The 26,557-nt window shown below is 39.9% G+C and overlaps 1 protein-coding gene across 4 annotated transcripts in view; it reads right to left on the bottom strand.

The window, feature by feature from the left end:
- The window catches only part of nf1a (neurofibromin 1a), a 134,757-nt gene that overhangs the window by 55,283 nt on the left and 52,917 nt on the right, over nucleotides 1-26,557 (bottom strand). For 3 of the 4 annotated variants that reach the window (XM_085380819.1, XM_085380818.1, XM_085380817.1), the window contains exons 25-35: nucleotides 22,334-22,515; nucleotides 22,027-22,238; nucleotides 21,655-21,816; nucleotides 21,449-21,546; nucleotides 20,935-21,070; nucleotides 11,683-11,745; nucleotides 7,480-7,638; nucleotides 6,300-6,397; nucleotides 5,015-5,161; nucleotides 4,766-4,912; nucleotides 696-806 (exon numbers count right to left, since the gene is read on the bottom strand). In XM_085380819.1, the coding sequence (XP_085236945.1) occupies nucleotides 696-806; nucleotides 4,766-4,912; nucleotides 5,015-5,161; nucleotides 6,300-6,397; nucleotides 7,480-7,638; nucleotides 11,683-11,745; nucleotides 20,935-21,070; nucleotides 21,449-21,546; nucleotides 21,655-21,816; nucleotides 22,027-22,238; nucleotides 22,334-22,515 (1,515 nt within the window). The remainder of the gene's footprint in view (nucleotides 1-695; nucleotides 807-4,765; nucleotides 4,913-5,014; nucleotides 5,162-6,299; nucleotides 6,398-7,479; nucleotides 7,639-11,682; nucleotides 11,746-20,934; nucleotides 21,071-21,448; nucleotides 21,547-21,654; nucleotides 21,817-22,026; nucleotides 22,239-22,333; nucleotides 22,516-26,557) is intronic. The other variant, XM_085380820.1, reaches the window with a different exon arrangement.

The raw sequence follows: 26,557 nt of genomic DNA on the forward strand, positions 1-26,557 counted from the left end.
TGAAAGTGCTACGTCCAGATGAACTGAATCAACTTTCGGAAATGCCTCAATACTGAGACTCTCCAACAATTGCACTTAGAACTGAATAAGCTTCTAGGATGAGAGGTGAAACGTCTTCAAGAATTACTTAGAGAAGTCCAGAACCTTTTTTCCCAAGCTCCTTAGACAATGCCTCAGTACTATTGTACTGGCACACTCAATAATAATAAAGATTGGGATGTCAATACTGTGAATGCTTTGGGACACTCAAATAAGCAGATACAAAATGGTTTTTACATTGCATGCTCAGGCACCAATCGTAGACAGAACTGACACAACAGGGTCCTATTTTTAAAAACCAAAAACCAATCTGTTTGAAGCAGATACTGTCTCAACTACTGTTGATAGGTGCATACTGGTATCCAGGAAACATCACACACTAACACCATACACAGGATGTGTGGTTAGTGGCTAATCTAGAAATAATTCATCCAACTTGCCAGCACACATTCTGACAGATACAATATATCTTTACAGAATAGCTCTGTCCTGACTAATTTGAAACCTCCACATTTCATTTTTGGCAAAGGAAATTTTAAATGCAAGGTTTGCTTGACAGCAATTTAAAATGAACCAAAGTCTCTAACAACAAATGCACTCTTATCTATTATTTTGTCAGTTTACTAAATTGAGAAATAAGTAAAGCCAAGTCCTACCTGCGGGCGACATAGTAGAACACTGGATTTCCAATCTTTGAGGTTCCTGCCTGGTAGAAAATGTTGAGGGTCTTTAAGGCTTTGAATTCCTCCTTCTCATGTACTTGATGCCTGTAGAACAAAAAGAAGCGCTGAAGATAGTAAATTAAGCAAATAAAGTTACAACCCAACTGGTAAAATAACAAACCAGTTTTATTTGTTGTTTCTCTATTGTCCCCTTGGCCCTTACTCAGAGGTTTATCAGACTTGTTATCTGACTTAGTGCTCAGTTCAAATAAAATAATTGTTGTGGATGATTTTGACAGCCTCAACACAGCATTTAATCTATTATTAGACTCAATTAGCTTCTCTCAAAATGTAAAAGAACCCACAACAACGTTAACCACACTCTCCATCTAGTTCTGAGATATGGCATGGAAACCGAACACTTAAAAGTATTCATTGAAAACCCTTCGATCATTTCCTAACAACAATAAAATTTACAATAATGGATCACACAGCAGTTGGGAATACTTTTAAATACAGCCGATAGCGCTGTAACTAAACTTAAGGGTATAATTCCTCCACTGTTATCTTCTTTAATGCCATTTGCTAACACAGTACAGAGCAGCTACCTTAACTCGGGTTTTATCCTGGATTCCAGCATGCTGTCTGCCTTAGTTTATGAACACCTTTATCCATGCTATCTGATGGGTCAAGATACCTCATCCTCTTGTTTTGATATTTTGTGCCTGAATCCTTATTTGGCATCCGCAGCATTGCCCTCCTTGGTGCATGCAGGAGTCGGGAATAAGAATCTGTTTTATTGTGCAGGTGGACGTCAACCTAACCCAAATGGCTTGTTTTTAAAGAAGTTTAGTGATTTATTATTCTCCACTATTAAGCCGTTTAGGATTGCTTACAGATGGAAATATTAACATTCACATAGATGATTAGCTCCTGTTTCCAAGTTGTCACCTTGGATAAATTAGATAAACACCATACGCCTCTTAAAGTGTTCTTGTGGAAAAGGTGAGCACTAGTGAAGGAAAATTCAGTTTGTATTCATCCCCTTCAGCAAAAGGATCTTTTCATCTTTTCTTTCAACAGTTCAGTTAGAGATGCACGGGCTGACTGTTTCTCACACTTGGTTACAAATAGAACAGGTAATCCTATGGCGTTATTTGACACCATTAATAATATTGTTACTTCTGCTCCACCTGCTGTCCCACTCTCCTCAGTATATACAGTCCTGATTAAAAGTTTAAGACCACTTGAAAAAAAATCATATTTTGCATGGTTGGATCTTAACAAGGTTCCAAGTAGAGCTTCAATATGCAACAAGAAGAAATGGGAGTGAGACAAAACATTTTTTGGAGCATGCAATTTATCGAAAACAATGCTTAAATTGAAACAGGCTGTTTTATAACTGATTAAAAATTTAGGACCACATGCCTTTAAGAGGCAAACTCTATGCAAAAATGTGAATTCATTGTCATCTTCTGTCAGGTAGTCACGATGGCAAAGGCAAAAAAACATTCCCTTTTGGACCGTGGTCGGGTTTTTGAACTGCATAAGCAGGGTCTCTCGCAGCGTGCCATTGCTGCTGAGGCGGGACGCAGTCAGACAGTCATTTGGAATTTCTTAAATGATCCTGATGGTTATAGGAACAAAAAGGTCAAGTGGAAGACCCAAGAAACCCTTACCAGCACTGAGCTGGAGGATCCAATTGGCTGTTTGTCAAGACACTGGACAATCCTCGACCCAAATTAAGGCCATTACTGGTGCCGACTGCAGCCTCATAATCATCAGACGGCATCTTAGACCGAATGGCTTCAAAAACATTAAAGATCTTAAATGGTCTTGTCTCGTTAAATGCCAGAGACTGAAAGAGAGCACTAAACACGGAAAGGTGAAAGAAAGTTTTATCCTCTGATGTGAAAAAATTTAACCTTGATGGTCCTGGTGGTTTCCAACGTTACTGGCATGACAAGCAGATCCCACCTGAGATGTTTTCTGTGCACCACAGTGGAGGAGGCGCCATAATGGCCTGGGGTGCTTTTTCCTTCAGTGGAACAATGGAGCTTCAGGAGGTGCAGGGGGGGCGAATGGCCACTGGCTATGTCCAGATGTTGCAGAGAGCATCCCTCATGACTGAGGGCCCTCGTCTGTGTGGTAACAACTGGGATTTTCAACATGACAACGCTACAGTACACAATGCCTGCAGGACAAGGAACTTCTTGCAGGAGAATACCATCACTCTTTTGGACCATCCTGCGTGTTCCCCTGATCTAAATCCAATTGAGAACCTTTGGGGATGGATGGCAAGGGAAGTTTACAAAAATGGACAACAGTTCCAGACAGTAGACACCCTTCGTGTTCGCCGCTTGGAGAAATGTTCCTTTTTGATCGGCTGTAAAAAAGCCCGTTTCAGTTTAAGCATTGTTTTCAATAACTTGCATGTTCAAAAAAACGTTTTCTCACTCTCATTTCTTCTTGTTGGATGTTGGAGCTCTTCTTGGTTCCAACCATGCAAAATATGACTTTCTGGCATTTTTCAAGTGGTTTGAAACCTTTGATTGGGACTGTGTATGTTCTGCTCGGCCTTAGTGGATCATTGCACTGTTGACTGTAGTATTTAATTACAGTGATTAGAGCATGCTATAGGAATGAAAGATACTGTGTTGCAGTGATTTGAATCATAACTATTTAATAGACTTCACCTTGTTCATTTAAATAGGGACCCCTCTTTAGGGCTGTTCGATATAACGATATATATCGGATGACGATATAAAAAATCTATCGTTTCATTTTATGCTATCGTTTGTTTCGTGGTGTCGCAAAATAAACTGTTTACGGCAATATTTTTTCATCGTTTTGATGGTCACTGTAGTGGCTATATTCATTTCTCTTTCTCTTATATTTAATATAGCCACACTACGGACGGACAAGCGCCTGTTTTTATGCGCTGTCGTTAGCAACAACGACGGTAAAACCATCGCGTGTCAGCTTGTTTATTTTCCACATAAACCTTTCACAATAAAGCTCAAGATCCTGTTGAGACTTTTCAAAATAAACTGAATCACACGAAAGAGTATGCAGAGTATTTACGGATGAGAAGCAAAGAAGAGCCGTCAGGTGCTAAAAAATAGACCTTAGACTCAAACGTTAGAACAGGCTTTTCCCTGCAGCACGCCGTGTAATAAATACAACAAAAACGGCGGCCGTTACAACATGTGTCTAAACATGCATAATTTCATGCATCGGTTAAAATACTTGACTCCAGGTACACGACACCCAGCTGGAAACACTTCCCGCAAGTCGAGCTGCCCGAGATTCACAGAATTTACAGAAAATGTTAAATTTTTGTGATTTATATCGTTATCGGGACGATAGAGGTCTTATATCGGGACGATGAGATTTTGGTCATATCGCACAGCCCTACCCCTCTTCACACACTAAGGTTAATTATTAAGGTCCACAGGGTTCAGTGCTAGGACCAGTTCTGTTTACATTTACATGCTTCCCTTAGGCAACATCAATAGAAAGCATAGCATACCTTCTACCTACCTGCCCATGAAGCCAGACAGCACAGACTGATTGTCTTAAAGGCCTGGATAACCTCTAATTAATATTTTTTGTCTCTTTTTACATTTATGAAGAATATCCTTTGCTCTTAGACTGCCAGCTTACTTGAAGTTATAAGGGTATTAAAAGCAGAAAGGGGGGGGGGGGGAAGAGCCTTCACCTTTCAGGACCCTCTTCTGTGGATCTAGCTCTCAGTTTGGATTTGGGAGACAGACACCCCCTCTACGTTTTAGATTTGGTTCAAAACTTTCTTTTTTGACAGCAAATAGACAGGGCTTAATCAGGTCGCCCTGAATCCTCCTTTACTTGCGTTGCAAAAGGCCTAGGCTGCTAGGGCTTCCCATGATGCACTGAGATAAAAGTTGAAATTGAATACAATGAAAGCTTCCTATAAAGTGTTAATGCATCTAAAACTAAAGATGGACAGACTTACAACCCATAAATGGGAAAAAAGTGCTTATTGAGTCAGAACCATTATGTTGACAAGCTGTTATCAATCTTACCTGGTCATAAACTCCTCAAACTTGGAGCTGGTCAGATTGAGACTAGACCAGTGAGTGTCAGCCACAGGTTTGTGTTCCGGCGGTCCTAGGTAAGCCAGCAAGGTGGCCATCTTGTCAAAAGGTCGCCTACCTACAGCCTTGTGGTCCCTAAAATAAAATTGTGACTCATGATTTAATGATCAAAAATAAAAATGTAATGATTAAAAATAAAAATAAAAAATCTAATTTAATGAAATACAAAATTCTGACCTGTTACTGGATAAGTACTGGCCAATTCTTTCCTGATTATTCCACAGCAGCCGGTGGAGAGCCAGCACATTACCGTCACTGATAAATGACAGACTGTGGTTGACAGAATCACTGGGTGGAGAGTCAGATGCTATGTCCAAGAAAAACCTGGGGCAGAGAGAGAAGATTGCCAGCTCAACTTAAGGTCAGAAGAAACACGACAGCAAGCACTTCACTGATTTAGTTTGCAAAGTTTTTGGTTTGTCTGAACTGTCACATGACCACATAGCTCAGGTTTCCCTGACTACACAAACTCTGTTGATATAAAATGTTTGATTCGTTTGTTATTTTTTTGTTAGTGACTGGTCAAACAACTGATGAACAGTCAGCATGAACAGTCAGCATGGTGGTACTAGTGAGAAGAGAGGGGATCATTAATTGCCACGATGAGTCTGTGATTCATGTCAGGCAGCAGGTGTCAAAAAATTACGACAAGGAAAAGAAAAAAATCTAAAGACTGAAAAAGTTGCTAATTGCCAGAAAGAAATAACATCTGGTGTATCTTTATATAAAAAGCATACCAGAGGTTCTGGGTCTAACAAAAGTATTATATGAGGAGGGTTTCAGCATGTGAGTTCACATACACTGGAGTAAATAATTATTTGATCCCCTGCTGAATTTGTAAGCTTGCTCACTTACAAAGAAATCAACCATCTGAAAATTTTATGGCAGTTTCACTTATCGGAGGGAGACAGACTATAAGCCAAAAATCCAGAAAAAAACGCATTACATAAAAATAAATGATGCATGTCTATAACCCAGCCAGAAATCTGTCTCTCACCGATTGGCTGCATGTTCATGTGGCACACAGATTACCATCTCATCAAATCAGTTACAGATATGCCAACTTGTTGTGTAAATAAAACATGCCTGTCCACAGAATGATTTTTCTCCATTCCTACCTATTCACTACCATGGGCAAGACCCCACCACTGCCCGCCTATTTTCAGGTCTCAGAGCCCTCTCGCACTATGAAAACTAACCAGAAGGTATTTGGGACAGATTATATATTATATTGGCTAATTAAAATATATTTAAGAAACAAAACAAAACAAGCAGTCCTATAACGTCCAATATTTGAGCACACACTGACAAAAAATACAAACAAACATATCAGTAAATATACTTTTTAACTGGATATAGTTAAGTTAGAATTTCACAGCAATCCATTATATAGGGGGCAGGGATATCTCTAGGGATAGGGATACAAACAGTATTTACAGTAACAGTAGTTCCCTGCATTTACCTTCGGGCTGAATCAAAGTTGCTCTTCACAAAGTCATTAAAAGGCCTCATGTGTTCTTCTTTTGTAAATAAGACGTGGTTTGCAATACTCTGCAAAATCTGAAATAAAAAATACAAGAGATTCACAATAAGCTCATGTTATGTGAGTTGTGTGATCTTGCTCGAGTTCAAAGAGAATGGTTACCCTCAGGTTTAATCCTGATATCAAATACAGGTTACTGGGATCTGAACAGACACTTATATCAGGTACACTATGCCAAAAGATTTCTCTTTAATGCAGTACAGTGTTTCACTATCTTTGTGCTCAGTCTCACAATAAAAACTTACCTCCTGCTAAAATTATTAATGTCACTCTATACCCAGACTGTAGGAGCTTCTTTTTAAACCAGACGCGATCACAAGGTTTAAGATAGTCAGTGACATTTTAAACTTTATTAGTCATGTGTCTATGATGCCTACTCATTGATGGCATTTTTGCCAAACAAAATTAGGTTAAGGACACTTTATTTGTACCTGTGGATACAAATAAAGGGGGTAAAAATACATTTCTTTAGATCTCTTCTTGTACGTCACTTATCCTCATGTGGATTTTCAAAAAACAAACAAACAAAAAAACCCAGAAAAAAAATAAATAAATCACAGAATAAGTAAAAAGTTTGGCTATTGGAGCCAAACTGTTTTAAAGGTTTGTTCTTCTGCTCCATTGAACTAGAAGACTTCATTCAGAAGGAAGAAACTGAAAGTTGATATGCACAGGATGCAAAGTGTCAAACAAAATTGAACCAGCCAATGGGTATAATTCTCTGGCATACAGAGATGCTGGGTTCAGCTGTCGCTAGGGATGGGAATTGTGAACCGGTTCTTGTAGAATCGAATATCTTTAATATGCTGCTTAGGGATGGTGTTGACTCTCAAACAACCCAGTGGGAAAATAATGAGAATTGAAATTGAAAGGAATCGAATTAGGCAGCAGCCTCTTTGCTTAGGCTGCTGCCCCCGTGACCCGGCCCCGGATAAAGCGGATGAAGATGGATGGATGGATGGAGGAATCGAATTAAGAAGTGATATTGATAATGGAATCTGAATCGCTAAATTCTTATTAATTCCCATCCCTAGACTTAGGGATGTAACCATTTTTTTCTGGTTACTTTCATGGCAGCCCTCATATCCAATAAGCTTACCTTGGACATGAGTTTGAGCCCCCGTTCTATCCTGGGCAGAGGCTTCTTGTCTAAAATACCAGTCTCATAGGGGGACACAATAGCAGGGTTGATGAAGCGCAGAAACATAGCACTGCCCACCGCACCAATGCTGTTCTGTGGGAACCGCTGACTCACAACCTGTGTGAGGGAGTATGGAGAGAGTGGAGGGAAAAAAAATGTTGGCGAACACAAACGGAAAATACAGAACAGAAGGGAAAAGTATAAGAAGAGGGACCAGTTTGAAAAAAAGGGAAGGAGACAATATTAAAAGTTGATTTTGGTACATTCAAGAGCAAATGAGGGAATGATAATAATAACAAAATATACATGTATCAATATGTGTAACAGAGATATTTGAGCTGAGTCATGATCAGGCCAAAAAATGCTGCGCTCAGGAGGAGAGCCTAGCTAGGAAGAAATATGACAAAAGACTTGGACATGATCCGAGTTTATTCTGGTTGTACCAGGAGTGAAAAAGGTTTTTACTCCAGTTACAGCAGAAGAAACATGCAAGAGAGGAAAAACATGACAATCAACCCAGCTGTCTCCTCTCTGTTGGTGAAAGATGAAAACAGGAAATGATTACACAAACTGACAGAAGACAGATGACAGATGTTAAGCCATGAATTGTGATTAAAGTATAAGATGGTGGTGCCTCTTTTAATTCAATTACTAGAAGAAGAAATGAAAAAATACAAACTTCCTACAAATATATATACACAGCTACAACATCAGGCTATAACCCCATATCATCAACACAAACGTCAAAATCATCAGTAAGGCTTTACAATTATGGACAGAGACAGCTATTCCATCTTGTGGATCAAACTAAGTTACTAAAAGAATGACGGTAACCTATAACTTTATTATGTTATTTATTTTACATCTCATTCCAACCACCCATCAGCAGTTGTTTTATTACATGCAGAAAATGCATATGATAAATGCGCGTTGGGTGACCTGTTCATTGGTAGATAGATGACACTGATGACAACACATGAAAACTCGCTAACCTGCTATGAGCAACAGAGGGCAAGGATTAGTGAGTGTCAGAGCCACAATCCGGGAGGAAACACAGACCACACATTAACACATTTCACACTTAGATGCACTGGTCCAGGAATGCCTCAGGTAGATTAAGACAGGTGGTGAAGAGGAACAGCACAGGAACTATTATTAAAGACCAAGCCGGTGCACAAGATGTACCATCGAGAGATAGCGAGGCTGTTGACATTAAGAAATCCTACCACTGACTACAAGAGTCCAGCCTAAAGGATACCAGAAGCTCTTATCCCACCAGCACAAGAACAAAGCCTAAGCACTAGACCTCTAAAGGCAACAGTCTACCACAGCTGAAAGTTGTAAGCTACGCAAAAGTACCCTGCAGATGGAATACAAGTTGGAACAGCATTTACTTAGAGGCACAACCAGGTTGCTGGAACAGTTTCCAATAACATCTATGTACATCAGGAGTTGGGAATCGGTGGGAAAGATATCGTCAATTTTTTATGTTCTTGGACCTGATTGGTGACCAGTTGGTCAGACGTGTATGACATGTATGTTGCGTGTTTAATGCATGTGCAACACATTCACACTGGCACAGAAAAATAGTCAGATGCACACTCACAGCCACACACTAACATGACAATTGCATGTAAGCTTTTCACTATGAGTTAAGGTATAGTTAACCAAAGTAAACATTGAAGGAACCACCAAAAAAAGGTTGTAACAACAAAGGTACACAGACAAAACTAAAGCTGTCCAGAGCTTAGAGCTAGCCACTAGCCAGCTGCCTCAGTAAGAGTAGTCACCAGATTCAGTTCCTGGGTAAGGTGTTCTGACTGGGCATGTCCTAATGGTTTGAGGCCCGGGCAGAGACCAAGGACATGCTGGAGATCTCTCTATGTCCCTTATATCTACCTACCTACCTACCTACCTGGTAGAGGACCCGAGCTTGAAGGATACACTTCCCGCGGACAATACATTCTGCAACCATTACCGAGAGCAACCAGCTGATCTACACTACAGTGGCAGTGATCAGTGAGATGAACAGCCACAAGAAGCAGTACCCTCCATTGAGAGAAGGAGACTAGAGGCCAAGATCAAGGTAGTAGGGAGGAAGGTTAGCCGACTATTGGAGCTGCAGAAAGGTGCAATGAAGAAGATGCCTAAGAAGTAAACCTACATGTTGAAATACAGCAGGTTGAGCTGATACCAAAGAGTTTAATTTTGGCTTCATCTCCTCTTTCTCCCTAGCCTTCTATCAATCATTTCACAAAGCAAGATTTATAGTAGACCTGGACATGCTTCATCATAAACCAATGTTTCTAGGATGTTTGTGAACTACTTTTGTGTCTATGTTCTTAACATAATAGTGTTATCAGTGATGTTCTTGGTGATAATGGTCTTTTTATATTTTTTCATTTTCTAAATAATCACAACAACCAACTACACTGAACTGACTGTGGTATCAGATCAAAACTTTGAGGATCAAAAGTCAATGGACATTTCAGAACATTTTCAGTTTAAACAACCCTTAAAGAAAGTCTGTGTGTACCGCAAGTACTAGAATTGACCAAAAACTCTACAAATGGTCAAATTTGTGACTACAAATTACAATCAGTGTTTATAATTTGTGGACAAACAGTGTTAAATGAAATATAGAGCAGGAAATACGCAAAATGTCCTGAAAAGGACTATGCTATTATTGGCAAGTTAGGTTTCTTGGTAGTTCATAATAAAGTAACAATCACAATACAAAGATGACAGTTGATAAAAAGCATTTTTTATAGCAACTCAAGGGGCTTCATAACTAAAACATTAACAAAGCTGTATCTCCACACTGTTGTCCGTGTAAGTAAGGGTGAATTATTTATGACAGAACGGTATAGATAAAACCAAGAAGCTCTAAAATGTAAAAAGTTTTATGTTTGCCTGCTGTAATTCATGTATTTTACTTTGATATTTTGAATTTTAAAAGGTCACAGAAAGTTAGTGGCTGCTCTCCTAGATGCAAAGAGTAAATGATGCACAACTTCCTGTAGGTAAAGCCAGTGCCTGCAAAAGCAAAAATGTTCCACTTCAAAGTTTGGGGAAACTACTGACACTCGCCTTAGAGAAATGTTTCCCTAAGTCTCCCCAAGTTCCCCATGTCTAGCTGAAATGAAGCAAAATCGTCAAAAATCCTTTAAAAAAAAAAAAAACTTTAAAAGTAATTAATACAAGAGTCTATAAGTATGTGAATGTCACTGTATTTGCTTAAAGATTAAATATAGACCTGAATGTAGTGGTAGAGCAAAAGTCTGATTATCAACAAAGTCATCAGGCATTTTGGGACCATGCTTTTTCACAGTTTAGAACATTTAGACCAAAAACCAAAAATGATATACCTTTTATATTATTGCACCAAAATGTCAGAACTGCTTTAAAGCAGGGTTGAGGTGGATCATAATCCGCAGTTCATGTCAGAACCCCAGAATTATGCTCTACTGATGCAACAACATCAGTAAACTATTTCAGAAGGAAGAGGAGATGGAGGAATTGTTGATAAACAAGTGGCAACAAAACTGCACATCAGCACCAACATTTGAATAAAAGAATCAAGGTTCTGGATGAGTTTCTAGTTAAAAACAAACGAACAAAGAAAAAACTGTGGGGACATACTGTCATAATGGTGGCATTTCACATCAGCTGTGAAATGCAACTCATTACAGCAAGAGGCCAATATATCAGAATATTTCATCTAAAAGTCTTAAAAGGCTATGTCCCCACCAGAGCAGGCGAGATGTGCTGCTGTGCATCTGTGACAGTTTACTAAAATAAGTGATGTAAGTTAAAAGATTACAATGATGGTGCAGATGAAATGTTCTGAGAAAAGGTCACCTAGAGTGCAAACAGAAAGCCCAGAAAGAAAAGAGAAGACAGAATGCTTCTATTTCCTGGAAACTGTTAATCAAAAATACATCAAGTGATGCCAGTATTAGTACAATGATTTCAAGAGAGGGTTGTACACAAAGCTGAATATGGAAAAACAAAACATTTCCAGTGAAAAACCAAATTAAAACTGAAAAAAAGAAACAAAACAAAAACAAACAAACAACAAAAAGAAATAAAATGCAAAAAAAAAGCTTTTTTGCTTTAGGGGTAAAAGTATCTGAGGTAAAATAGATTCTCCAAACTTACTGCTTTTTTGCTTTCCTTTTTTTCTTTTACTGTTGCTTTATTCAGTAGAGAGTGGCAAGTAGCCTACAGAACAGAGATGAGCACAATATGGTCACAGCACCAGCTAAACAGACACACACACCAACACACGCGCGCACACACACACACACAGGTAGCATAGCCCTAACCATTTAAACATACATTTTTATCTAGGAAAGCACAAAGAAAAATAAAAAAATGCCGTTTCACTGCTCAGGGCACATAAAGCGTGTTAATGCATGCACTACCAGTCTTTTACTTTAGCAGACGGGTGTACACAAATGTGTGTATCTACACACTTGTGACACGATATCCAAGGTGGAGAACAGGAAATGAAATATATAAGCAGATACAATAAAAATCAAAGACTTTTTGTGTGTGTCTCCGAATCATTTTAAATCTTGAAAGCTGAGACAAAGTTGTTGTTTTTTTCACTTTTTGATTACGAGTGGAAAATACTATAGTGAGGGTATGTTGGCATATTCTGGATTTCTCCGTGGCTTCATGGGACATCCAGGTAGAAAAGACAGAACATCTGAACTCAAATATAACTGAAAATTGCAATTAGATAATATTATTTGGTACATGTCTTTGTGATAAAAAGCAGTCAGTTGTCATTCTCCCATGATGTGATCACACCTAATCCACTGCTTGATTTGGCCTTGAGAGATATTGTCCTCCATCTCTAATTGTCTGTAGCACCTTCGGTTATTCCGGTTTTCTCACACAATCCAAAGACATGCATGAGATTAGGTTTAATGGCAATTCAAAACTGGATATAGGTGTGAATGTGACCTGGTTGTCTCTAAGGATTAATCTGGATATAGATTGCGACCTGTCCAATGAATGCTCTTAACCTGTGACAAACTGCAGCCCCCATGCTACCCCAAAGTGGAAAAGCTGAAGAAAATGAATCAATGAATAAAGGGATGAATGGTAAATTTATATATTCCAATAGACAGTGAGCTTGTATTTTCATCACTATTTTCAAGCAATCAAAAATGGCTACATTCATAGAGGAGCGCTGGTGGTGGGAAAGTCAGACTTATTCCAGATGCTTGTGTGTTGATCGTCCCAGCGAAAGAGCACAATTGCCACTACATCTCCTGAAATGTTGTGTTATTGTCCTGTAATTTAGTGTTTTTTTCTGTTTTATATTGAGTGTGTGCTCTCTACTTTGGGCGATATTTGATTCTCTGTCTGCAAGTCTCCAACTGGTGGGCTCCACTCATGCACTTGCCTATCAACAAGTCAACTGCTGATTGGTCCGTATCTACAGCTTCATGTTCTTTTGGTTGCCCTTTTGAAGGGTTGATCATGTGCCTACACCTCACCCTGTCTGTAGCATCCTTTTCTGTCACACTAACCCTCTGCATGTCATCCTACACTACTATCCTTGAACCTCCTCTGAGGTTTTCCTCTTCTCCTGCACACCTGGCATCCTTTGTCCAAGATACCCACTAGCCCTCTGCAGGTTTTTAAAACATCTCAACCATGCCTCTCTAACGTTCACTCATCCTGAGCTGTCCCTCTGATAGTCCTTTCTAATCTTGTCTACTCTGGTCACTCCCACTGAAACCATAACATCTACAACTCTGCCATCTTCACTTCGAACTCCTATTTTTGTTTAGTGCCACTGTCTCCAAACCATACATCATAGCAGGTCTCTACCATTCCACTCCCATCTTTCCCACCATGTGTGTGCACCGACCTCAACTCCTATATCTTGACCTATCCTCCCTCTTACTGAAATATCTGTTGACTACAGCCATCCTTTTTGTAAAATCCACCACCATCTGCCATTCTCCATTCCTCTCCATAACACCATACCCACCAAACATCTGTGTTTTGTTTCCCTATATGTCCACCGAAGTCTGTTTTAATCACCAATCTCTGCCCCTGGGGACATTCTGTATCACCTTAACCAACTTACTAACATGTCCTCCACCTCCAAACCTCTGATTGTTCTGTGAGCGTTTTTTCTGGAAAAACCCAGAAAAAGGGTGCAATTTAGACTTTTAATGTCCTACTCTCCACCCACACCAGACACACTCCCACGCAGTCCTCTTAGATACTAAATGCACATCACCGAAAGTAGATGACACATCAGTCTGCAGACTGGTTGTCAAGTGGGCCAAAATAGGAGAAGTATCTACAGCTACAGCGAAGTTAACTGGAAATGGGAGAACCAAAAAAAACTTACTTGTGTTGGTATAGTGACCAACAAAAGTAAAGCTTGCGTCACAACTGCTCTAACTTAATTGTTCCCATGAGCTTTAAAACAGCAGTTCCCAAACTTTTTTTGCTGGGCCCCCTTTGTTTTACAAGACCACCCCCTCCAACCACAAACACCCACATATTGTTTTCAAACTCCAACGCAATTAATTTCACACCTCAAACCTTTTGTAAACAATTAAATAAATAAAAGTAAACTGCAATAAATTACAGGTAGCAATAAAATAAACTACTATCCTTTTACGTTACGCCCCCACCTACAAAGGTATTTTTAGAAAACATTTTTTTCTATGCGTTTGGGCCTGAAAAACTCCTGCCAGGGTGGAGATTTTCGAAAACTCCGTTTTTGCATTTACGTGTGGACAAGGAATAGTCACGCAACATCAAAGGTGAGCGCCTTTCATGACGTCACGCTGTGCGCCATGTTATTGTTTACATGAGATGAATTTCTACAATGGCCGATATAGACAAAATACTATTGCTGTTAATCTTACTATCTGCAGTTTTTACACGCTTACACACACAGTTACTGTTCCTCCATTTACATCAGGCATCAGAGTGAACTTCAGATTCTTCCGGGGATACCTACCTTGGCACCACCATTGTGCAGGTGAAGCTAAAAGCAAGATATGCTTCATCATATTTTGTAGTCTTTGGTTTGGAAACATATTTGGCGTTGCTTCCTCTTCTGCTTTGTGTTTGTGTGGGAGCCTCGTCAAAAACCTGTCCATTATGCTAGCAGTGTCCAAGCCTTTCCTTTTGGGTCAGCTGGGTTAAACCACAAAAGGAAAAAAGACTGGTGGCAGCAATTGGTACCCCTCAGCCTCCTTGTAGATATATTTATGGTATAAATTTGAAAGTCCTCCATGTTTTGTTCTCAAGTTATCCCATTCACAACCTTGGGTGTCAACAATACCCCATTAGGTTTTTAAGGCTGAGCATTAAAAACTGACCTAGCATAAAATAAAAACTGATTAAAAGCAAAAAGTGAAAACCCATGGGTACAATTATGTCTAAGGATGTACACAACTAGTTGACTAATCATTGCTACTGTCACTAGTCTCTAATAGACTCCCTGTATTTCTGCTTATCCGAGGCTGGGTCATGTGGGCAGCGGCCTAAGAAAGGAGGGCCAGACTTTCCATTCACCAGCAACTGCCTTCAGCTTACCCGAGGGAATACAGAGTAGAGCAGGGCAATATGGCCAAAAATATTTATTACGATATATATTTGAAAATTTGCGATAACGGTACAACTGACGATCTAATTGACCCGAGACAAAATACTTTACCACTCCACAACTTTATTAGTGGAAAAAAGAACCCATCAACGTATTTTCACTTAAACAAGCAGCTGTTTTTTATGTGCATTAAAGTTATATAAAAATGTAACAGTGCAAATGCAAATTCCTCACTGACAGTTTAACCAAAAGGCATTTCCAGTGGAAATTGGCCGACATATCCTCAGCATAACCATGTATAATATCCACAAAACTCAAAAAGAGCTTATACACACACAGTACGGTAATATTATGTTGAAGCACAGTACGTATCACTCCGCATGACTCCTGACTACGGTAGCCGTAATGCTCGGCTTTCGAGCGGTGCGGCTTTCGTACTTAAGCAAAGTTGCACTAAAACATTTTTTGTCAGATTTTTGAGCGCTGTGTACCAAATAAAATCAGCTCGGTAATAACGGTAATAATGATGGTGCGCTTGCTTGCTCTACTAAAAAAAATCTGCTTTGGTGTGTATCTGACGGACGAAAGCTAAACCAGTCCCACACCACTGAAGTCGCAGCATTTTGACAAACCAATTCCGGTTCATCTGTTTCATTCAACGATCCGCTTTCACCCTGACACGCCCTTCTCATTCTCCGTCACCGCCATGCTTTTTCTACCATGTGCGTATGAAAACAAAGGTACTGTGCATGCGCGTTTTACTCATATTTTATCGCGATATTTCATTTTCTTATCATTGCCTAACATTATACCAGTATTACCGTGAATGGTATGATATGGCCCAGCCCTAATACTGAGCTGTTCCCAGGCCAGCAAAGAGATCTAGGGTGCGTTCCAAAAGTACCTCCTATTTCCCATTTCTAGCCTCCTTTCCTTGACCTTGATGAAAACAGCATTCTAGGAGAAAAGCCGTGCGCTGAGAAATGGATGTCTGCATTGTGAAACTATGATATGCAAAAGATAGACTACAAAACAAACATCTTACTTTGCTGTTTTACTGATTTCAAATAAACAAGAACAGGCTGCGAAAAATAACCCTTCATTACAAAGGTTGGTATTTTAAAGAAGAAGGAACAATTAGGGCCAGACTAACATCTGTGACAACCAAAAGCCTTCTTTTCACATTAAAATATGCTGGATTCACTAAAGAGGCTCAGTGTCAGTTTTGTGACTGAAAGTCGGAAGAGGAGTATTTTTGCAGTTGGCCTTACACCATACATATTTGCAAGAGTTTCACCTCTAGAAAAAGAATATTGAAATGAAAATGAAACCTTGTTTCATATCACTTTTTTAGGGTTTTTTCCTTCTTATTCTCATTGTCTTGAATATAATGTGGAATGCAAGATACCACACGGTTAAGAAGCAGTTAAAGTATGACTCATTACTGAAGAATGTGATTAACTTGTTCAAGTGCCTTTGCTTGACCCCTTTTTATAGCAGTTGAAGTTCATATTGAGTTACAATGAAAGAAAGTTAAAAATTGGATTAACAATTATTTTAAAGCCAAATTTCAGCCCTTTAAAAATGTAGCATTATCTTTTGATGTATGGCTTATAATATTACAATATTATAATATAATATAATATTCCTTTAGATGCCGCACTATAAGGACATACAGATACAACCAGTCAAAACTGCCGCTTTTAGCCAGAGGTCATTTATACTTAAAGTTACCAAAACTATTTCTAGTAAACAGTTTTTCATTCATTCATTAATTTCAATGTAATCTAATAAAGAGATACAATTTAAAAGAAAATTTAATCCAGACAAATAATATTCTTGCACACAAGCTTCTTCATAGATCCCAAGCCTGTAAATAAATGCGCCTCAACACTGCTCCACCTGGTGGATACACTAGAGATTACCACTGGTTTTCTTAACTGCCGTTTAGGGGTATTTGCTACTCATGGTTGCATCAGCCACGTCACAGGTGGGGGATGATTACACTCACCCACTAGCCAGCAATCAGTCAGAATCCCATCATGGTCCTGTCAGGGATGAGGTAGCCATTTTAAGTGGCTGTATTTTTACAGTGGTAGAATTCTTGGCAACAACGGTCGGATGCATGTTGCACTTTTGATGTAGCTTTATTGTCACAAACACTGCACCTATCACAATATTTGTATCATCAATTTAAAAAACAAAACAAAAACAGTTTTAACTCTGTTATATTCTGCCAAGTTAATATGACACTCCTGAGTCAGTTTAATAAGATAAAATTAGTTTTGATGGTACTAAAAATAATATTCATGAATCTAAATTCCATTATGCTACTCATCCCTGATACCCAGTTCAGTTTACTGTATGAAAGTAGCTTATTCAAAATCACTGCTCTGCTTAAACAGTCTAGCTCATGTACGGGTAAAGCAGGTTTACTGCTGAGATGATTTGTAAATACTTTCCTGGGGACAAGAGGCTGTAAAGTTAAGGTACTACCATGAACTGCAAAGCCAGCAAGTTTATCTGCCTTCAAGACTTTGATTTTCTGAATGAAATTTTGACCCCTCTCTCTCAACCTAATTATAACATATCTCCAGATCTTCACCGCCTCCTCCAGCTCTTTCATGGGACAGCAAGGCGTTCCAAGACAGCGAGATGTAATCTCGCCTCCGTGTCCTGGATTTAAACTTGGTCTGCCTCAGGGCCTTCTCCTGGGGAGACATGCCCAGAAAACCTCACCCAGGAGGCGCCCACGAGGCATTCTGGTCAGATGCCGGAAAAAATAAATGATGGCAAAAAAATCTCCCAAAAGAATCTTTGTTTCATTGAAAGCGCTGATAATAAAGACAGAGGAAGTGTAGGAGTGTGCAAAAGATTTTCTTTTACAGTGATTCGATCAAACAAAAGAATCAAATGTTGACTTAGATCATGACAATGAAAAAGGTGTGATCACAGTTTTTGGGTTTGTTTTTTTTTTTTTAAATGCACTCAAATCTGGAGTTACTGAAAAAGTAGTTAGGGAGAAATTTCACTCAGTTTAAGTCTGGCTTATACCAACTTAACTTGTTTTTCCTAGGCCACACACTGCTTTTACTAGTTTTTACCATCATGTGTTCTCTACTTTTATGTTTTATTTTATCTGTATGCTTTCTGGTTAACAAGCCCAACTGCCCTCACTACAATATTACTCCTGCTCAGGGGAATTTTAAATAATTTCATAGGTGTTCAGTAATTTGAACTACAACATAGCTCTGAGGAGCCTGTATCATGAATGCTCAGTGGCTATAATCTCTCTTCATTTAGTGCATGCAATTGATGGCACCAGGAGTAGCAAGTTTTAGTGTTTATATTCAAAGATGTTTTTAGCTCTCTAATTTCTGAGTGGATGTTCATGGTAACAATTTTGTCACACAAAGATGAATGCATTGTGTAAATACAGTCAAGCCCATAATTATTCATGGCAAATTTTGACTTGACGTTACTCTTATTCAACCATTAATTACACAGGTGTCTCCCAAAGACAATAAGATGATGTAAAAGAGGCATCATTGTGGAGAAAAATATTTCTGAGCTCTTATTTACATTTGAGCAAAAAGTGTAATGTCCAAAATTATTCATACCCATCACAAACTGTCACAGTCTCTTGGAAAATCTAAAGTTCTATACCATTCCAAACAGTCCAAGATGTTCTACAGCATTCTCATTACCCTGATTCACTGAGAACAGGTGTTTTAATCAATTTAACAGGTGAAAAACAGCAGCTCCTTGTGGACAGGCATGACTAAGACAAAGGAGCTCAGTGAGGACCTGCAGCTGTGCATTGTGGCTGCTCACAAGTCAGGAAAGGGCTACAAGGTTATATCTAAAGGTTTTCAAGTTCCAATGTTATTAAAAAAAATACAAGATGTTCCGCAGTGTGGAACATCTCAGAGGATGTGGTTGGAAGTAACACCTGTGCTGGCCAGCAGGATGGTGAGAGGTGTGAAATAGAATTACAAGGATCACCACCAAGACCATACTGGTGAATCTGTGCTCCACTAGTGGCAATGTCTCAAGGCAGACAATCCAACGGAAACTGGACAGTGCTATGTTCCAGTAATGCAGACCAAGGAAGACGCCACATCTCCAGAGAAGGCACACAAAAGCCTGCTTGGCCTTTGGAAATGCTCATCTGGACAAAGAAGCAGAGTTCTGGTCTTCCGTGTTACAATCAGATGAAACAAAAATTGAATTGTTTGGACACAATGATGTTTCCTTCATTTGGCATAAAAAACAAAACAAAACAAAAGCAAAAAAGGAGAAACGTTTTGCTAAGAACACCATCCCCTCTGTCAAACATGGTGTTGGGAACCTAATGCTTTGGGGCTATGTTTCAGCCAACAGACCAGGGAACCTAATCACAGTAAATGGCACCATGAGAAAAGAGCAATACAAGAAGATTCTCAACAATAACATCAGGCAGTCTGCAGAGAAACTTGGCCTTGGGCACCAGTGGACATTTCAGCACAACAATGACCCAAAACACACAGCAAAAGCGGTGAAGAAATGGTTAGCAGACAAAAACATTAACGTTTTGCAGTGGCCCAGCCAGACTCCTCACTTGAAACCAATTGAAAATCTGTGGAGGGAGCTAAAGATCAGGGTGATGGCAAGAAGACTCTACAACCTGAAAGAGTTGGAGCTCATTGCTAAAGATGAATGGACAAAAATACCTGTGGAGACACGCAAAAAGCTGGTCTGCAATTATAGGAAGAGTTTGATTGCTGTAATCGAGGTCTTTCTATTGATTATTGCGTGGGGTATGAATAATTTTGGACGTGACACTTTTTGCTCAAATGTAAATAAAAGATGAGATTTTTTTTCCCCTCCAAAATGATGCGTCTTGTACATCATCTTATTATCTTTTGGGAGACGTTTGTGTCATTTCTGGTAAAAAAAAAAAAAACTAAAAAAAAACTAAAAAACTTGCTGATTGAATAAAAGTAACTAAGTCAAAACTTGCCAGGGTTATGAAAAAGTATGGGCTTGACTGTATCAACAATCCTGCAGACCATAGTGTTTTAATGTGGAATATCACATGGATTCATGTGTGTGATTAATACTTGCTATGCTTGCACACACAAACTGCATTTGCAGCCACTTTCCTACTGAGGTAGGAATTCATAGTTCAGTCAAATGCAGAATATTTTTAATGGACAAATTACATCCAGCTAACATGGTCACAGGCACTGTGTGTTTGTACATAGAGAACTCGCTGGTTCTGCTAGCTTGTACTTGGCAGTAGTGCACACTGCCAATTACGTCTAGCACTAGCAAGTTAACTGATTAATAGAAAAGAAATTACCAGCTTTAGTTCAGTTTAAATCAAGAGAATCAAAAAATATCTCAGGTCAAGATGAAAAAGGAAAAGACTGTGACCAACAAAAACTGTATAAAGTTTTCAGATAACCTTGCTTTTAATTGAAAATAATGACTAGTGATCCTGTTAGATGTCAAGATGGCAAAACCTTAAAAAACAAAAAAACAAAAGAAAAACAGGCTCTGCACTAGAATCATCTGCAACGTGTTCCACCAAATCTCAAGCTTTAAAGGATCTTTGAAAGGTCCTAACTTATGAGTCCAGCAGTTTAAAGTTCTGTATAGTTGTGCACTGATTCATGTTATGTAGAAGCAGTGAATCAAGCGGCATCAGGCGGCCTTAGAGTGAAGAGGTAGGAGCTTGAAATGTTAAAGTGACACTATGTGCACACAGGCAAGAGCAGACAAATTGAGTGAGCAACTGTGGACTCATGTTGGAATGAAAAAAATCAGGGGTCTACCTGGTAGAGACAGTGGCAGACACTGCGGAGCTGTGGGGGAAATTCGCCTGATGAACTAATGATGGCCTGAAAAAAGCGCTCAGTGATTTGCAGCAGGTTCCTCTGGTTCTCTTCGAGGTTCTCACCTTGTTCCAATCTGATGACAAAAAAACAAACAAAAAAAACTCAGTTCTATTAGTCTTTCAGTTCTTGTGACCATATAGAAATAGTGGGCAGCACTTAGCTGATACATGCATCCAACACATAGTTTGTGTTTTTTTATTTGAAGCAGTTCCAGTGACTAAACTATGGCAAACGGGAAAAAAGCCAGTGTATGGCAGCACAAAATTCGTAACGTATGAGAAGAAATTTGCCAGTGACTTGCAGAGGAAGCTCCTCCTTGTTCATGCTATAATTTTGTTACCACTTAAATTTCTCCAACATCTGCTACCTAGGCCATTTCTCAAAAGGCATTAAGAAAAAGAAGGGCTTCAGTTTTTCAGTCTAAGCTGTCTGCAGAGATGGAGGTACTAACCTGGTGGGGTCCACCTCAAAGCTAATGTGTTCAGGGGTTGTGATGACTCCTCTCAATAAAGGCTCCAGTAACTTCTGTAGATAGGCTGCCCCGTATACCTGAAAAAAGAAAGAGTGACAGCTTAAATCATGCAAACAACATGTCCTAAGAGGCAGTTAAGAAGCATTTCTAAAGAATTCACAAGAAGAGTCAGGCAGGGTTTCTACCTTGAAACAAAAGGTCATTATCTTGCTGGCCAGGCTATTTCCTCTGAAGAGGGTTTGCATGGAGTCAGCTAGCTCCACCTCTTTAGAAAACATATTCCACAGGAGTTGGTAGAGTAGGTGTCGGGAATCAAACAGTGTCACCAGGACTCGTGCTAGTTCATCCTGAAAACACATAGAGTAACTATTACATAGGCTTTCACTGTATTAAAGCAACATTATGAACACACCCATTCATTAAAAAAGGGAAAAAAGGCCTCTGAAAGGTCTGTGCAAATGTGTAGTAGCATTATGTTACCTACGACATTGTCGTAGGTAACATATGTCAACATTCAATTTTAAATCCGTGGTTAAAAACAAAAAGAAGCCACACACCCATTGAGACCCTGGAACCACATTAGCTAATGCCATGGCAATGGGCAGCTCTCCTTGGTCTCCCATCATGGTGACCAGCTCTACCAGCCTCTCAAAGCGGTCAGCCAACACAGTCTCAGCCAGTGTGTCAAACTCTGTTCCCTGTTGAAGGATCTTGGTCAGCACTTCCATAAATGTGGCTCGAGTCTGAAGATCTTTGTGATAACCGAGACCTGAAAAAGAGGAAACCAAAATGTAAATTTACTAAAATAAACTACTGGACTTCCTCACAACAGATTCATTTTGCCTTATATATTTCCTTACTTACCAATTGAGTGCATAAGACCACTGTCCACATTAGCATTGAGTAGATTGGACATTGCTAGGATGGTGCAATGTCGAAGGGATGCCAGACGTCGGGACATTCCTCTCTTACGTCCCCCAACTGCCTGGCCTTCATCCTCCACCTCACTGCAGTCATTCAGCAGGTTCATGAACAGAGTAAAGTACCTGCACACCACCAAAAACAACAGCTAAATGAGAAAAGATGGGTTTTCTATAGTCTCACTATACTGTGCATCTTTTATTTGTATACCTTCACGGGGGTTCACATTTTCAGTGACAAATTTCAGAAACCCAGTTGTAAAATCATTACTGGAAGTGTACTGAATGTGACAGTATTTGGCAAAAACAAAACAAATGAAAAACCAAAACGGAAAAGTAAACGTGGTCCGTTGTAAACTGTATAATTCTGTCTGAAATCAGGCATCAGTGACACTGCAATCTGCAGCAGTGGGCTGAACAGAGGTTTGTCTCAGTGTTCAGCCCCATTCCCAACATCAAGGAGACATCCCTGTATTCTCATACAGATAGTAATGTGGAAGATTCTTGGGCCACTCGCCATTTCTTGCGAGGAAAATGGGAAATAGGTGCACTGATTAAAGGCAGTTACTGAATTTGTACAGTTCTACACTCATTTGGTAAAGTCACCTTTATTCTTCAAAACAGCCTGAACTCTATTAGGTAAGCTTTCTTGTCATTTCTTTTAGCAGTTGTCCACACTTCTTGAAGGACACTTGAAAGATCTTGCATCAAGATCTCCAAATACCACTGGCTGAAATGCAGCTCGAAACCACTGTATGTAGCTGTAGATACTATTGTACCTTTCTTCTGACCTCCTCCATGCATATAAACCACAATTTGATACAAAACAAATCTGGATCAATGGCTTCATTAGACCTGTTGCCACTGATTTTCAAGATTCAGGTAATTTTGGATACCTCAGCCTTTTCTCTTTTCTTCCCTTCCTTAAGAACGGCTCCTTGCATCTTACTATTATGTGAGTAAATAAGCCTCTTAATGTTCATGTTTGAGCAGACCACACCTTAGTCAGACTGCTGCTGGGAATCCACGAGGGTGGCTTCATCGCCGCCTGTCTGGCAGAATAGAGAAGCAGAGTGCGAGGACAGCCAGAAAGCAGTCCTTTGTCTTTTTTTTTTTTTTTTTTGGGGGGGGGGGGGGGGGTGTTCCCCTCATTCTCTAATGTCTTGGACAGATGATCCTGCTCCGACATTTAGGATTCTGGGCCTCAGCATAACCATGTATAATATCCACAAAACTCAAAAAGAGGTTATACACACACAGTACTGTAATATTATGTTGAAGCACAGTACGTATCACTCCGCAAGGCTCCTGCCTACGATAGCCGTAATGCTCCGACAATCCATCAAGAGGTGCGGCTTCGTAGCTTAGCAAAGTCGTACTGAAACATTTGACAGATTTTCGAGCGCCGTGTACATAAAATTGTTTCGAGGTCAGTAAACACAACCAGAATTCATACATAAGGCACACGGGATTATAAGGGGCACTGTCGATTTTCAGAAAAATCACTGGATTGATTTTAAGTGCACCGTATTTCCCAAAAAACACGGTAATAACGGCCCGCTAGCATGCTCCACCAAAAATAGTGCTTTGTTGTGTATCTGACGGACGAAAGCTAAACCAGTCCCACACCACTGAAGTTGCAGCATTTTTACAAACCAGTTCTGGTTCATCTGTTTCATTCAACGATCTGCTTTCACCCTTATCATTCTCCATCGCCGCCATGCTTTCCACCATATGCGTATGAAAAAAAGGCACTGCGCATGCGCGTTTTACCCATATTCTATGGCGATATTTCATTTTCTTATCGTTGCCCAACATTATACCGGTATTACCATGAACGGTATGATATGGCCCAGCCCTACTCCAGAGGAGGTGAATGGTTCAACTTACATTCCACACAGTCTTGTCCATCACAACAACAAAGCCCCCCTAGTCTTCAACTGCTCCTTCCTCTACCAGCAAACTGCCAAACTTAATGACCTCATGCTGCCAGGCCCCATGCTTAGCCCTTCACGCCTCAGCGTGTTACACCAATTCCACCACCATGCTGTGGCCATAAGCGGTGATATAAATTTATTCTAAATTTTTACTTTATCAAAAACATCTGGATTGAATAATAAATTGGATAGGTTGAGACTGGCTGTATGAAAGGTAGTCTAGAGCCTAGAAAAGCTGAAGGAGAGATGTGTTCAAGTAAAGCTCCTTCCAACACCATCCAACTGGAGCTAACAACAATGTTCCAATATTTGATGCCCAGCAATAATATATGTTTGGAAGTGACATATCGCTCATTGTTCTAACTAACTATAAGATATTTTCATGTACCCTCAGCTGTCTTTCATGAAGTTTTATGAAGATATGCAGTTGGCAATTAAGGTTGGAAAAGAAAGATTTTTTTTAAACACATAAAGAAATTTAGGAACTACACACATCTTGATAGATGTGACTTTTCCTCATAACAGAGGTTGATAATTAGCCCTATAAAGATCCCTAAAACTAAAACAAACAAAAACCCAAATTGACAAAGTAATCATTTGTCACATGTTTCTACGACTTGATTTGGGTCCAATGGTGGTAAATTTCATTGACTGGACATAATATGGAAAGGCACACACCTGACTATATAAGATCCCATATTTGACAGTATATGTCAGAGAACAAACCAAGTCATCAAGTTCAAGGAATTGCCCATAGACCTCAGAGACAGATAGGATTACTCAGGGGTGCTGACTCATTTAAACTAACATAAACAACATCCTGTAACCAGGTTTCTGGTTTCTGACTTTTAATTTAGTGACCTCTGAGACATAAATGGGTTGGCGGTGTAATGAGGGCTTCAGTTTAAAACTAGTCAGCCTGTTTTCACAGCTGCTTCGAGCGCTAAAGGCCTCTATCACATAGGAAACGGCATACTCAGTGCTGCACTCTGAAACCCATCGTTTCAGAGAGTACTTGTGCATTGAGCCTAGCTTCCAAAGCAGTATACAGCCTAAATTTCTTACAGGCATCATCATTACTAAAGGCTGAGGAGTAGCTAAATATCTTACACACTGAGTGCCAAAGGTGCAGGAGGGAAGCTACAAGCTTAACTAAGCTAGCGAATCCATAAAGACACAGTGAATCCACTGCACTTCCTAATTCTATGACTGTACTTCATCTGTCCTGATCGGTAGGGCAGGGCAACATGGCCAAAAATATTTATCACGATACAGGGAGTGCAGAATTATTAGGCAAATGAGTATTTTGTCCACATCATCCTCTTCATGCATGTTGTCTTACTCCAAGCTGTATAGGCTCGAAAGCCTACTACCAATGAAGCATATTAGGTGATGTGCATCTCTGTAATGAGAAGGGGTGTGGTCTAATGACATCAACACCCTATATCAGGTGTGCATAATTATTAGGCAACGTCCTTTCCTTCGGCAAAATGGGTCAAAAGAAGGACTTGACAGGCTCAGAAAAGTCAAAAATAGTGAGATATCTTGCAGAGGGATGCAGCAGTCTCAACATTGCAAAGCTTCTGAAGCGTGATCATCGAACAATCAAGCGTTTCATTCAAAATAGTCAACAGGGTCGCAAGAAGCGTGTGGAAAAACCAAGGCGCAAAATAACTGCCCATGAACTGAGAAAAGTCAAGCGTGCAGCTGCCAAGATGCCACTTGCCACCAGTTTGGCCATATTTCAGAGCTGCAACATCACTGGAGTGCCCAAAAGCACAAGGTGTGCAATACTCAGAGACATGGCCAAGGTAAGAAAGGCTGAAAGACGACCACCACTGAACAAGACACACAAGCTGAAACGTCAAGACTGGGCCAAGAAATATCTCGAGACTGGTTTTTCTAAGGTTTTATGAACTGATGAAATGAGAGTGAGTCTTGATGGGCCAGATGGATGGGCCCGTGGCTGGATTGGTAAAGGGCAGAGAGCTCCAGTCCGACTCAGACGCCAGCAAGGTGGAGGTGGAGTACTGGTTTGGGCTGGTATCATCAAAGATGAGCTTGTGGGGCCTTTTCGGATTGAGGATGGAGTCAAGCTCAACTCCCAGTCCTACTGGACATTGCTGCTGCACGCAATGTTGATGGTGAACAGATCAAAACACTGACAGAATCCATGGATGGCAGGCTTTTGAGTGTCCTTGCAAAGAAAGGTGGCTATATTGGTCGCTGAT

The sequence above is a fragment of the Rhamphochromis longiceps genome, linkage group LG14 (assembly GCF_057381845.1).
Source record: "Rhamphochromis longiceps isolate RC_006_pf linkage group LG14, R_longiceps_female_GT1.1, whole genome shotgun sequence".
Classification (NCBI taxonomy): domain Eukaryota; kingdom Metazoa; phylum Chordata; class Actinopteri; order Cichliformes; family Cichlidae; genus Rhamphochromis; species Rhamphochromis longiceps.